The sequence below is a fragment of the Giraffa tippelskirchi genome, chromosome 12, assembly GCF_054371585.1.
Source record: "Giraffa tippelskirchi isolate mGirTip1 chromosome 12, T2T-mGirTip1v1.2.pri, whole genome shotgun sequence".
NCBI classification, from domain to species: Eukaryota; Metazoa; Chordata; class Mammalia; order Artiodactyla; family Giraffidae; genus Giraffa; species Giraffa tippelskirchi.
The window spans coordinates 66,395,319-66,408,539 of record NC_137286.1 but is presented as its reverse complement, the minus strand read 5'-3'; the positions used below and the strand labels follow the sequence as shown (position 1 = coordinate 66,408,539).

The following is a 13,221-nucleotide window of genomic DNA, read 5'->3' as shown; positions in this document are numbered from 1 at the left end:
CCCGCCCCTGAGGCCCAGTGCAGGCTCCAGGTGAGCGTGCCCACGGAGGCATCAGCCCCACCGGGGGCGAAGCGGAGGCGGGGAAGGCCTGCTGCCGAGACACCACACAGGATACACCCGGCGGCCCAGTCTGAGGCTGCCACGGAGCTCAGCACACCCGGCTCCGACCCAGAGTCCCGAGAACCCCAGCCTCTGAGGCAGCAGGAGGACCTGGAGCCCAGCACGCCAGAGCACAGAGGTGAGGACGCTGGGGCTGGTGCACGGGAGTGTGTGGGGAGGGGGTGCTGAGCTACACAGGGACGAGTCCCCGAAAGATGCTGCTGGGCCTGCAGCAAGCGCTGGCCTCACACCCCCACCCCCTTCTTGCACACTTCAGTCCCAAAAGACATCCGACCCTGGGTATTCTTTGGGAATCTCTTGGAAGCTTTCTGTCCCGGGATACGCACATGCCAAGGCTGGCCTGTGGGCAAACTTTGCTTCTCCCCCAGCTCTAGCACTGGCCTCCAACTGGAACCAGGCTCCACTTCCCAGACCTGTCCCTACAGAGGTGGTGGCTCCAGGTGCAGGACCCAGGGATCCACCGAGGGCAGATGGAGAACCGAGACTTGCCCTCGCAGAGACACCAGGCCAGCTGGGTTCTGGCCAGCACACCGGGCAGATCGGATCTCCGTGCCTGCAGGACCCCCAGCCCCAGGCACTGATGTCCCACCCCCTCAGCCAGAACCTCCACCTCCACGTGCACCTGTACCTGCTCGGGCTTTGGCAGGAGAACCCGAGGCAGAGGAGGAGTCACCGCCTCGGCAGGGAGAGCCTGCCCTGGCTCCCGTGCAACACCCAGACGCCGACGATGACTCACCCACCCCTGCAGGAAGAACGAGACCCCGCTCTGGACCGAGACCCAGAGCCCTTGCCGGAAACACCACGTCCAGGGGAGCGGTCGGCTCTGCCGCCTCCATCCCTGTCGGCTCACCGTGGACGCTGTCAACTCGGTCTGCCCCCAGGGGACATGGAGTTCCTTTCCCCTGAACTGCTTTGCATTTGGTTTGTTTCCACCTTTCTGGTGATGTTTTATTTTTTGTATGGTTTCCTGTATTTTTGTTGGTTAAGTTGGGAACTTGTTGGTTAAGTTAGTAAACTTTTTCATCATTGTTGCAATTTGGGAACACTGTTGTGTAACTCTGGTGATACTGTGTTACCATCACCACTTTGTGGTTTCAGACCCGTTTGATCTTTATGCCCCACCCCCCAACAAAGCCTGGATTCAAGGCAAGCACGCCCTGTTCATCCCTCCCCCCGATCCTGAACACAATTTCATCTTTTCTTTCTGCATTCCTTCCTATATTCTTGGTGTCCCCAATCAATGACTCTCAGTGAAATGACTGAAGGAGTTTCTTTCGGACTCTCCACCTACTGTAAGACTCCATTGGAGAGTTCTCATTTTTATGTCATTTGAACTAGCCTTTGATAGCTGACAGGACGGTGTACGTCCTTTCAAGATATCATGTGCCAAACGAAGCCCTTTTGGCAAATGCCATCATTATCTCCAGGCAGGCATTGCTGTTTGAAGGGTGACATCTCAGCCAGAAGGCAGAGGCTGAGCTCCTCTTGTTGCACCAGCTCCCAAAAGAAGCCAAGAAAGGGAGCTGGAACAACAAACCACCCCAACGCCCAGGAAAGCGTTCTTCACGACAGAAGGCTAGAAAATGACCCAACAACCTTGTGGCCCAGAACCCCTCTAGAAAAATCACTGTTCCATAAAAAAGAGAAACACGTGGGAAGTTCCAAGGAGAGGCAATGCCCATGGCCAGTGTACTTTAGAGACGGCCTGACCGCTCCGGGGAAGACACGCACCGACGGAACCCCTTGGGAAACAGCAGTGAGAGTCCTCACCGTCGTAAGGGTTTCCTCTGGGGACAACCTGCCCTGGGCACCACATGAGGGAGCAGACCGGCTTCTCTTCCTCTGCTCCCACACCATTCACTCATGAAGGCAGCTCAGGTGTTCTCATGCCCTGCCTGCCTGCCTGCCTGCCTGCCTGCCTGGCTCATCCGTGAGCTGTGACCACCTCCAGGGCAGGACTCCACCTTCTCCTCTCTGTGTACTGTGAATCTGCACACAGTGGGCTTTCAGAACCTTAGGAGACTTGAGCCATTCCCACTCGAGCCAGAACCCTCCCCAGGAAGGAAAACGGCTGTGGGGTCATTTTGGCCCCAGCACTGGTTCCGAAAGCCTGGCGGCTCCTACAGCCTCTATGGTGTGAAGAGGGAGGTCCCTTTTGACAGAGCTTTCCGGCTGTCAGATCTAAGCTGTTGTTTCACTGTCAGCTGTGTCTCTTCCGTTGCAGCCAGGTGGGCCACGCTGCTCCAAAGGGGCTCACAAGCTGAGTGGCAAGGGAGGTATTGAGAGGACAGGGATGGCTACAACGTGCTGCAAACTGAGTGAGGGTCCCCACAATCCTCAGCAAAGGTCTGTGGTGTGCAAGTGGGGAGTAGAGGGCCCCCAAGTTCCAAAGGAAGGGAGGTACTCGGGAGCTAAAGAACTTGGCTGCTGTGGTAGCAGCTGCAGATGGCAGCTCGTCCACAGTGCACTTCGAATGAGGTCATATGAGCGGGACTCTGGAAATGGCTCCGAAATCAAGAGAAAGGGGTCAGGGTATGTGGGAATCCGGCGGGGGTGGGGGGTGGATGAAGGAAGGTGTCCTTCCTCTCTCCAGTGCAATTTGGTTTGGTGAGTCTCAAAGCTACCAGATGGCACTTCCCAAGTCAGGCCCCCGCAGGAATCACGGTGGGCTGCGTGCCTCGGCCCCTGCCACAGGGACAAGCCACACCAGTGGCCTCCCTGAGCTCAAATGGCCGGATCTGGGGGTTCTGTCTGGGTGCACACCTCCTTGCTCTGGCCAAGTTCCCCCCTTCTCTGAGCACCAGCTTCATCCTCTCGAATGAGGACATCGATTGCTACCTTGGCACGTTACTCTCTTCATCCTGTGAAGACTCATTAGGCTTATCCTACAATTACTAGCTGGCCCGAAGAGATATCTCCTGAATCCAGATTAAGCTGGAGTCTCCCAGGCTCATCTGGCATGTCTTCCCTGAAGTCTGCCAAAACCCACACCCTTGCATTTCCAGGGACTCCCCTTAGCCAGCTGGGCAGAAAACCCAGCATGGTTCAAACAAGCTGACAGACAAGCGGGAGAGGACTCACGGGCAGACGGCCTCCCTCAGGTCTCGGGTGGAGCTCTGGGACCACAGCAGCAGCGGGCCATCTCAGCCCCTGGGCTCAGCAGCGCCCTCATTCTCAGGCCGGCGGCTCTGCCCTGAGGAGAGCAGGAAGGTCACCAACTGCCGCAGGCGGACCTCAAGCCCCTCCCACTGCTGGAGCCTGCCCTCCCCCGGCCCCACCCCTTCCCCTACCCCAGCAGGACGAGAGCTCGTCTTCCCCTGGCTTCCAACGTGAGGCCCGGCTCTGGGCCCCGATTGGGCACTGCCCCAGTCCGGAGCCAATCACAGTGGCCAGGGAGGTGGAAAGCACCGATTGGCCAGGGCCAGGTCATGTGACCATACTCCCCAGGAAACTCAAATATTACCAAGATTCCCTAACAAACCAATGAACAAAATTATCCAGTAAAGGCAAACCGTACTTTTTAATGAGGCCAATGTCAAAGAAAAAAAAAAAAAATCCTTCAGAATGAACTGCTCAAGGAAGCTACTAAATAAGCTTTCAGAAAAGTTAAGACGTTTTTTTTTTTTTTTAATAGGGTGACGGAGAGCTATACCTTTCCCATCTATGTGAATTTAGGTTTAAACTAGATTTCCCTCGGCTATTATATAAGACAAAAAACCCCACATCACCCCCTTTCACTCCCCCCACCCCCAAAAAGTGTTTTAGTCTATTGAATTTTTGTGTCCTCAGTTGTGTCTGATTCACGGCAACTCACGAACTCTACACAGCCAGGCTCTTCCGTCCATGGAATTCAGGGCAATTTTTTCTGTCACAGCAAATGCCCACCCTGGGTGATCCAAAGGCAAGGGCTCAGAGGCTCCTGAGAGACTAACTCCTTTCAGCTGAGCACAGAGCTGGCTCCTCACTGGGATGCCTGTGGCCTGGGGCTCCCAGAGGGGAGAGCAGCACTCGCCCCACCGTGTGGTCACTGCTGGAAGTGCAGGCTGCTCCTCACTCCCCCTTGACAGTGTCCCTGAGGGCAGAACAGTGTGAATCTACTCAAGGTGGAAACGCAAACTCCGATGCAACCAAACTTCCCACAAGGTCTCCAAAACCACTCAGGAACAGGGAATTGGAAACTGCAGGGCATGACATGAATGGAGATGGAGACTTGACACCTTACACCGAGTTCACTTCCAGTTATGCCTAGACAAAGTTTCCATGAAAATTTGTCACAAATCTAGAAGAACAATGAGCAGAAACCGGACATGTGCTTTGAGTCTTCACACACAAAACAAAAAGGCAGCCCACAAAACAACCCAGAGAATACAGTGGACTTTGCAAAATCAAAGATATCTACTGTGGGAAAGACCTCATTACAAAAGCAAAAGACAGGTCATACATCGCGAGACGAATGAGTGGAAACACAAAGCTTCTCAAGGATGTGTCTCCAAACAGACAAAGAACACCAACACGACAAGCCTGTGAAAACTAGGGAAAGGTCTGAAGGGACAGCAGACTGAGGAAGACACACACAGAGTATCCCGGATGATGTCCAGCACTGAGGGCCTGAAGAAACAACAGTCTAGTTGCACTCCCTCAGGCCTGTGTGACCCTGGATGAGGCCTCTGTTTCCCGGTGGCTCTGAGAGATGGACAGGGAGGAAGGGGAAGAGAAATCACTTGCATTTCTAATACTCACAGCAAAGTCTTCCAATGAGAAGGGAATTATCACCCCCACTGACAATGCCATTCACTGAAGTGATACCCACGAGTCCATCTAACCCAGAAGGGAAGGAAGGACCTGTTCTCACAAAACGGCGAGAGATGGAAGAAGGAAGATCAAGCCCACACCAACCACTGGAAAGAGAAGCTGTGCTCAGGGCTTGAAAGAATTCCTATTGGGAAAATGATGTCACAGCCCCACAAGGCAATCCACAGCTTCGATGCTATTCCTCCCAAAATGCCAATGCATTTTCGCACCGAACAAAGAATTGCAAAAGGGGTACGGAAACAGAAAAGAGCCTAAATTGTCAATACAATCCGACGAAAAAGCCCCGATACGGACATCCAAGGTTGTGTGAAAGGAAATTAGACGACCAAACTAGGATCCTCAGGAGAGTATCGGAGAAGGCGATGGCGACCCACTCGAGTACTCTTGCCTGGAAAACGCCCTGGACGGAGGAGCCTGGTAGGCTGCAGGCCATGGGGTCGCGCAGAGTCAGACACGACTGAAGTGACTTAGGCGCAGTGGCAGCAGCAGGACAGTATGCTATTGGGAATACAACAACACACACAGATCCAGATCGATGGAATAAAGTTGAGGGTCCAGAAACAAACCCCGGCATCCATGGTCAACTCATCTCTGACACAAAAGGGGAGAATATCCAAATGGGAACAAGAAAGCCTCTTCAATAAATGTCCATGGGAAAACCAGACAGCTACATCTGAAGAATGCTATTGGTTTTGATCTCACACCACCTCAATATCGGGGAAAATCCTCACCCTAAAGACTGATGTCATGAGATAGCTAGAAAGAAGCGTAGGTCAAAGGCTCCTTAACATCAGAGTCTCCTTGCCATTTGCTGGGCCGAGGTAGAAATGGGTCTCTTCAAGTAAGGGAAAGAGGAAAACGAAGTACGCCAATGGGTTTCCATCCAATGGAACCTCTTCACAACAGAGAAGCTAAGCATTCAGAAATGCAAAAGATAGGAAACGGAACATGAGAGACTCCTTGCAAGTGGTGTATCTGAGAAGGGGTTCATATGGAAAGAGACGAAGAACGCACAGCACTCAGATTCCAAGAAACACCACCACCACCCTTGACCCTTCCCCCATGACCAACTCCGACCTAAAGCCTTTCTCTCCCTCTAACCTATCCCTAAAACATAACCCTCATCTAATCATATACATGTGCATTCCTAGCATCCATCCATCCACACACGAGAGAGAAAGAGGAAGACACAGACTGAATCGAGAAGGGAAAAGAGAGGGACACAGACAGAGAGAGACACGGAACCAAAGAGAGGAAAGGAGTCGACGGTCCAGACGTTTCATCAATCTGTCTCGAAGGTAGAAGCAATGACAGCGCCCATCCACCCCAGAAGGGGGAAAAGGACGGAAGGTTTGGAGAGGAAAAGACAAGAACGCAGGGAGCCATTAGAAGCTCAGCCACCCGCAGAAGCCGAGCTGGGACACTTGAACAGAATCTCAATGGAAACAGAGGACCAGAAATTTGGCTACTCTTTTCTATAAGAGAGGGAGACCTTCGAGTCTTCCTTTCGCGCCTCCAACTTGGATGCGGGGTCTCAAAACACTCAGGAGGGGGAGTGCCTTTTCCTGGGTACCACGGCGCATCCAGGCCTCGTTCTGCCCCATTCTGTGCTGTGTCAGCCCTGGATGGAGTCTTTCTTTCTGAAGTCTCAGCGCACAAGCTCCACGTGATATCGGCCCCAGGTGGAAAGGCATGGAGCTGCTCGTAGGCCGACAGACCTAGGAAGCAGATGGGAGAATGACCCCCACTCTGCAGATGGAGAGACTGGGGAAACCCTGAGGGGCATACGCTTGTCCAGGGCCACACCACTTATGAGAAGAAGGAGCCTGGTCTGAGAGCAGCGGGGTCCTCGGAGCTCAGGCCCTGGCTGTACCCAGGCCTCCCCAGGGCTGTGGGCTGGGCTGTGTGGCTGTCACTGTGCCTGCACATGGCCTAAGGGGGGTGGTCGAGCAGTCAGAAACCCAGAGATTCCCTTGGGAAGTTTTGGGGAAGGGACCTCAGCACGAACCCCAGGAAATGATGTCACCTGCCGGCAACAGAACCCAACAGAACCCGCAACCCGTGTATCCAGGCCTCCAGAGCGGAGAGGAGCCCCCAGCCAGATCACTTGCTGCCAGGATATTCTGCTGTTTGCCCCTGCCCAGAGGCCAGGGCCTCAGGAGAGCTCACAGGCAGTGTGCGTGGGCACCCTGTCGACGTTGGCTCAGGGCACCCCCGAGAGGCCTCTGGCCCTTTGCCCGGAGAAACAGAAAGGTAACACGGGGAGCCCCAGGCCGGGCCAGGCCACCTCTCCCATGCCACCCGGAAACACCGGGTCCTTTGCCTGTGTGTGTGGATGCGGGTTTCTCGGGGTGTGTCTCCCTCAAGGAAGCCCAGGCGGATGTGGGGTCAGAAGCCTGCGGGCAAGTTGTGTCCACACCCCAGGGGAGAGCAGGCTGGCTGGGATGGGGAGAGTGCGGGCAGCGCCGGCCGCCCAGGCTGGCCTCACACCCTCAGGTGGGTCTCTTTCCTCCCGGGTGGGGATCTGAGCAGACACACGTCTCTGACCCTTCTGGGAAGAGAAGTTCGAGCAGGCAGAAACAGCGGCTCCACTGGCCAGGCCCAGCTCGGAAAAGTCCTAGCATGGCTGGCTGATGGTCACTGTCGTTGCAGAGCTTCCCACGTGATGAGGCCGAGGACGGGGACACCCCGTCCACCTCCCGGAGGGAGGGGTCAGAGCACCACCCCCCCGCCCCTGAGGCCCAGTGCAGGCTCCAGGTGAGCGTGCCCACGGAGGCATCAGCCCCACCGGGGGCGAAGCGGAGGCGGGGAAGGCCTGCTGCCGAGACACCACACAGGATACACCCGGCGGCCCAGTCTGAGGCTGCCACGGAGCAGAGCACACCCGGCTCCGACCCAGAGTCCCGAGAACCCCAGCCTCTGAGGCAGCAGGAGGACCTGGAGCCCAGCACGCCAGAGCACAGAGGTGAGGACGCTGGGGCTGGTGCACGGGAGTTTGTGGGGAGGGGGTGCTGAGCTACACAGGGACGAGTCCCCGAAAGATGCTGCTGGGCCTGCAGCAAGCGCTGGCCTCACACCCGCACCCCCATCTTGCACACTTCAGTCCCAAAAGACATCCGACCCTGGGTATTCTTTGGGAATCTCTTGGAAGCTTTCTGTCCCGGGATACGCACATGCCAAGGCTGGCCTGTGGGCAAACTTTGCTTCTCCCCCAGCTCTAGCACTGGCCTCCAACTGGAACCAGGCTCCACTTCCCAGACCTGTCCCTACAGAGGTGGTGGCTCCAGGTGCAGGACCCAGGGATCCACCGAGGGCAGATGGAGAACCGAGACTTGCCCTCGCAGAGACACCAGGCCAGCTGGGTTCTGGCCAGCACACCGGGCAGATCGGATCTCCGTGCCTGCAGGACCCCCAGCCCCAGGCACTGATGTCCCACCCCCTCAGCCAGAACCTCCACCTCCACGTGCACCTGTACCTGCTCGGGCTTTGGCAGGAGAACCCGAGGCAGAGGAGGAGTCACCGCCTCAGCAGGGAGAGACTGCCCTGGCTCCCGCGCAACACCCAGACGCCGACGATGACTCACCCACCCCTGCAGGAAGAACGAGCCCCCGCTCTGGACAGAGACCCAGAGCCCTTGCCGGAAACACCACGTCCAGGGGAGCGGTCGGCTCTGCCGCCTCCATCCCTGTCGGCTCACCGTGGACGCTGTCAACTCGGTCTGCCCCCAGGGGACATGGAGTTCCTTTCCCCTGAACTGCTTTGCATTTGGTTTGTTTCCACCTTTCTGGTGATGTTTTATTTTTTGTATGGTTTCCTGTATTTTTGTTGGTTAAGTTGGGATGAGTAAACTTTTTCATCATTGTTGCAATTTGGGAACACTGTTGTGTAACTCTGGTGATACTGTGTTACCATCACCACTTTGTGGTTTCAGACCCGTTTGATCTTTATGCCCCACCCCCCAACAAAGCCTGGATTCAAGGCAAGCACGCCCTGTTCATCCCTCCCCCCGATCCTGAACACAATTTCATCTTTTCTTTCTGCATTCCTTCCTATATTCTTGGTGTCCCCAATCAATGACTCTCAGTGAAATGACTGAAGGAGTTTCTTTCGGACTCTCCACCTACTGTAAGACTCCATTGGAGAGTTCTCATTTTTATGTCATTTGAACTAGCCTTTGATAGCTGACAGGACGGTGTACGTCCTTTCAAGATATCATGTGCCAAACGAAGCCCTTTTGGCAAATGCCATCATTATCTCCAGGCAGGCATTGCTGTTTGAAGGGTGACATCTCAGCCAGAAGGCAGAGGCTGAGCTCCTCTTGTTGCACCAGCTCCCAAAAGAAGCCAAGAAAGGGAGCTGGAACAACAAACCACCCCAACGCCCAGGAAAGCGTTCTTCACGACAGAAGGCTAGAAAATGACCCAACAACCTTGTGGCCCAGAACCCCTCTAGAAAAATCACTGTTCCATAAAAAAGAGAAACACGTGGGAAGTTCCAAGGAGAGGCAATGCCCATGGCCAGTGTACTTTAGAGACGGCCTGACCGCTCCGGGGAAGACACGCACCGACGGAACCCCTTGGGAAACAGCAGTGAGAGTCCTCACCGTCGTAAGGGTTTCCTCTGGGGACAACCTGCCCTGGGCACCACATGAGGGAGCAGACCGGCTTCTCTTCCTCTGCTCCCACACCATTCACTCATGAAGGCAGCTCAGGTGTTCTCATGCCCTGCCTGCCTGCCTGCCTGCCTGCCTGCCTGGCTCATCCGTGAGCTGTGACCACCTCCAGGGCAGGACTCCACCTTCTCCTCTCTGTGTACTGTGAATCTGCACACAGTGGGCTTTCAGAACCTTAGGAGACTTGAGCCATTCCCACTCGAGCCAGAACCCTCCCCAGGAAGGAAAACGGCTGTGGGGTCATTTTGGCCCCAGCACTGGTTCCGAAAGCCTGGCGGCTCCTACAGCCTCTATGGTGTGAAGAGGGAGGTCCCTTTTGACAGAGCTTTCCGGCTGTCAGATCTAAGCTGTTGTTTCACTGTCAGCTGTGTCTCTTCCGTTGCAGCCAGGTGGGCCACGCTGCTCCAAAGGGGCTCACAAGCTGAGTGGCAAGGGAGGTATTGAGAGGACAGGGATGGCTACAACGTGCTGCAAACTGAGTGAGGGTCCCCACAATCCTCAGCAAAGGTCTGTGGTGTGCAAGTGGGGAGTAGAGGGCCCCCAAGTTCCAAAGGAAGGGAGGTACTCGGGAGCTAAAGAACTTGGCTGCTGTGGTAGCAGCTGCAGATGGCAGCTCGTCCACAGTGCACTTCGAATGAGGTCATATGAGCGGGACTCTGGAAATGGCTCCGAAATCAAGAGAAAGGGGTCAGGGTATGTGGGAATCCGGCGGGGGTGGGGGGTGGATGAAGGAAGGTGTCCTTCCTCTCTCCAGTGCAATTTGGTTTGGTGAGTCTCAAAGCTACCAGATGGCACTTCCCAAGTCAGGCCCCCGCAGGAATCACGGTGGGCTGCGTGCCTCGGCCCCTGCCACAGGGACAAGCCACACCAGTGGCCTCCCTGAGCTCAAATGGCCGGATCTGGGGGTTCTGTCTGGGTGCACACCTCCTTGCTCTGGCCAAGTTCCCCCCTTCTCTGAGCACCAGCTTCATCCTCTCGAATGAGGACATCGATTGCTACCTTGGCACGTTACTCTCTTCATCCTGTGAAGACTCATTAGGCTTATCCTACAATTACTAGCTGGCCCGAAGAGATATCTCCTGAATCCAGATTAAGCTGGAGTCTCCCAGGCTCATCTGGCATGTCTTCCCTGAAGTCTGCCAAAACCCACACCCTTGCATTTCCAGGGACTCCCCTTAGCCAGCTGGGCAGAAAACCCAGCATGGTTCAAACAAGCTGACAGACAAGCGGGAGAGGACTCACGGGCAGACGGCCTCCCTCAGGTCTCGGGTGGAGCTCTGGGACCACAGCAGCAGCGGGCCATCTCAGCCCCTGGGCTCAGCAGCGCCCTCATTCTCAGGCCGGCGGCTCTGCCCTGAGGAGAGCAGGAAGGTCACCAACTGCCGCAGGCGGACCTCAAGCCCCTCCCACTGCTGGAGCCTGCCCTCCCCCGGCCCCACCCCTTCCCCTACCCCAGCAGGACGAGAGCTCGTCTTCCCCTGGCTTCCAACGTGAGGCCCGGCTCTGGGCCCCGATTGGGCACTGCCCCAGTCCGGAGCCAATCACAGTGGCCAGGGAGGTGGAAAGCACCGATTGGCCAGGGCCAGGTCATGTGACCATACTCCCCAGGAAACTCAAATATTACCAAGATTCCCTAACAAACCAATGAACAAAATTATCCAGTAAAGGCAAACCGTACTTTTTAATGAGGCCAATGTCAAAGAAAAAAAAAAAAAATCCTTCAGAATGAACTGCTCAAGGAAGCTACTAAATAAGCTTTCAGAAAAGTTAAGACGTTTTTTTTTTTTTTTTAATAGGGTGACGGAGAGCTATACCTTTCCCATCTATGTGAATTTAGGTTTAAACTAGATTTCCCTCGGCTATTATATAAGACAAAAAACCCCACATCACCCCCTTTCACTCCCCCCACCCCCAAAAAGTGTTTTAGTCTATTGAATTTTTGTGTCCTCAGTTGTGTCTGATTCACGGCAACTCACGAACTCTACACAGCCAGGCTCTTCCGTCCATGGAATTCAGGGCAATTTTTTCTGTCACAGCAAATGCCCACCCTGGGTGATCCAAAGGCAAGGGCTCAGAGGCTCCTGAGAGACTAACTCCTTTCAGCTGAGCACAGAGCTGGCTCCTCACTGGGATGCCTGTGGCCTGGGGCTCCCAGAGGGGAGAGCAGCACTCGCCCCACCGTGTGGTCACTGCTGGAAGTGCAGGCTGCTCCTCACTCCCCCTTGACAGTGTCCCTGAGGGCAGAACAGTGTGAATCTACTCAAGGTGGAAACGCAAACTCCGATGCAACCAAACTTCCCACAAGGTCTCCAAAACCACTCAGGAACAGGGAATTGGAAACTGCAGGGCATGACATGAATGGAGATGGAGACTTGACACCTTACACCGAGTTCACTTCCAGTTATGCCTAGACAAAGTTTCCATGAAAATTTGTCACAAATCTAGAAGAACAATGAGCAGAAACCGGACATGTGCTTTGAGTCTTCACACACAAAACAAAAAGGCAGCCCACAAAACAACCCAGAGAATACAGTGGACTTTGCAAAATCAAAGATATCTACTGTGGGAAAGACCTCATTACAAAAGCAAAAGACAGGTCATACATCGCGAGACGAATGAGTGGAAACACAAAGCTTCTCAAGGATGTGTCTCCAAACAGACAAAGAACACCAACACGACAAGCCTGTGAAAACTAGGGAAAGGTCTGAAGGGACAGCAGACTGAGGAAGACACACACAGAGTATCCCGGATGATGTCCAGCACTGAGGGCCTGAAGAAACAACAGTCTAGTTGCACTCCCTCAGGCCTGTGTGACCCTGGATGAGGCCTCTGTTTCCCGGTGGCTCTGAGAGATGGACAGGGAGGAAGGGGAAGAGAAATCACTTGCATTTCTAATACTCACAGCAAAGTCTTCCAATGAGAAGGGAATTATCACCCCCACTGACAATGCCATTCACTGAAGTGATACCCACGAGTCCATCTAACCCAGAAGGGAAGGAAGGACCTGTTCTCACAAAACGGCGAGAGATGGAAGAAGGAAGATCAAGCCCACACCAACCACTGGAAAGAGAAGCTGTGCTCAGGGCTTGAAAGAATTCCTATTGGGAAAATGATGTCACAGCCCCACAAGGCAATCCACAGCTTCGATGCTATTCCTCCCAAAATGCCAATGCATTTTCGCACCGAACAAAGAATTGCAAAAGGGGTACGGAAACAGAAAAGAGCCTAAATTGTCAATACAATCCGACGAAAAAGCCCCGATACGGACATCCAAGGTTGTGTGAAAGGAAATTAGACGACCAAACTAGGATCCTCAGGAGAGTATCGGAGAAGGCGATGGCGACCCACTCGAGTACTCTTGCCTGGAAAACGCCCTGGACGGAGGAGCCTGGTAGGCTGCAGGCCATGGGGTCGCGCAGAGTCAGACACGACTGAAGTGACTTAGGCGCAGTGGCAGCAGCAGGACAGTATGCTATTGGGAATACAACAACACACACAGATCCAGATCGATGGAATAAAGTTGAGGGTCCAGAAACAAACCCCGGCATCCATGGTCAACTCATCTCTGACACAAAAGGGGAGAATATCCAAATGGGAACAAGAAAGCCTCTTCAATA

At 54.5% G+C, this 13,221-nt stretch overlaps 1 protein-coding gene and 1 long non-coding RNA gene across 2 annotated transcripts in view; one reads left to right on the top strand and one right to left on the bottom strand.

The window, feature by feature from the left end:
• Positions 1–13,221, bottom strand: part of LOC145530002 (uncharacterized) — a 1,493,464-nt gene that overhangs the window by 182,613 nt on the left and 1,297,630 nt on the right. Inside the window, exons 156-157 of the long non-coding RNA XR_014071397.1 lie at positions 10,847–10,958; positions 3,202–3,313 (exon numbers count right to left, since the gene is read on the bottom strand). This is a non-coding gene — a long non-coding RNA (uncharacterized LOC145530002). The remainder of the gene's footprint in view (positions 1–3,201; positions 3,314–10,846; positions 10,959–13,221) is intronic.
• Positions 3,741–8,796, top strand: LOC145529841 (uncharacterized). The gene is made up of 3 exons (XM_081550602.1): positions 3,741–7,185; positions 7,585–7,897; positions 8,148–8,796. The coding sequence occupies exons 1-3, from the start codon at positions 6,949–6,951 to the stop codon at positions 8,777–8,779; spliced, it is 1,182 nt and encodes a 393-aa protein (XP_081406728.1). The 5' UTR covers positions 3,741–6,948; the 3' UTR covers positions 8,780–8,796.

Coding starts and splice junctions, on each gene's coding strand:
- LOC145529841 (XM_081550602.1), top strand. CDS start 6,949: ATGATGTCACCTGCCGGCAACAGAACCCAACAGAACCCGCAACCCGTG. Junction 7,186..7,584: donor TTGCCCGGAGAAACAGAAAG/GTAACACGGGGA, acceptor CTGTCGTTGCAG/AGCTTCCCACGTGATGAGGC. Junction 7,898..8,147: donor CAGCACGCCAGAGCACAGAG/GTGAGGACGCTG, acceptor CTTCTCCCCCAG/CTCTAGCACTGGCCTCCAAC.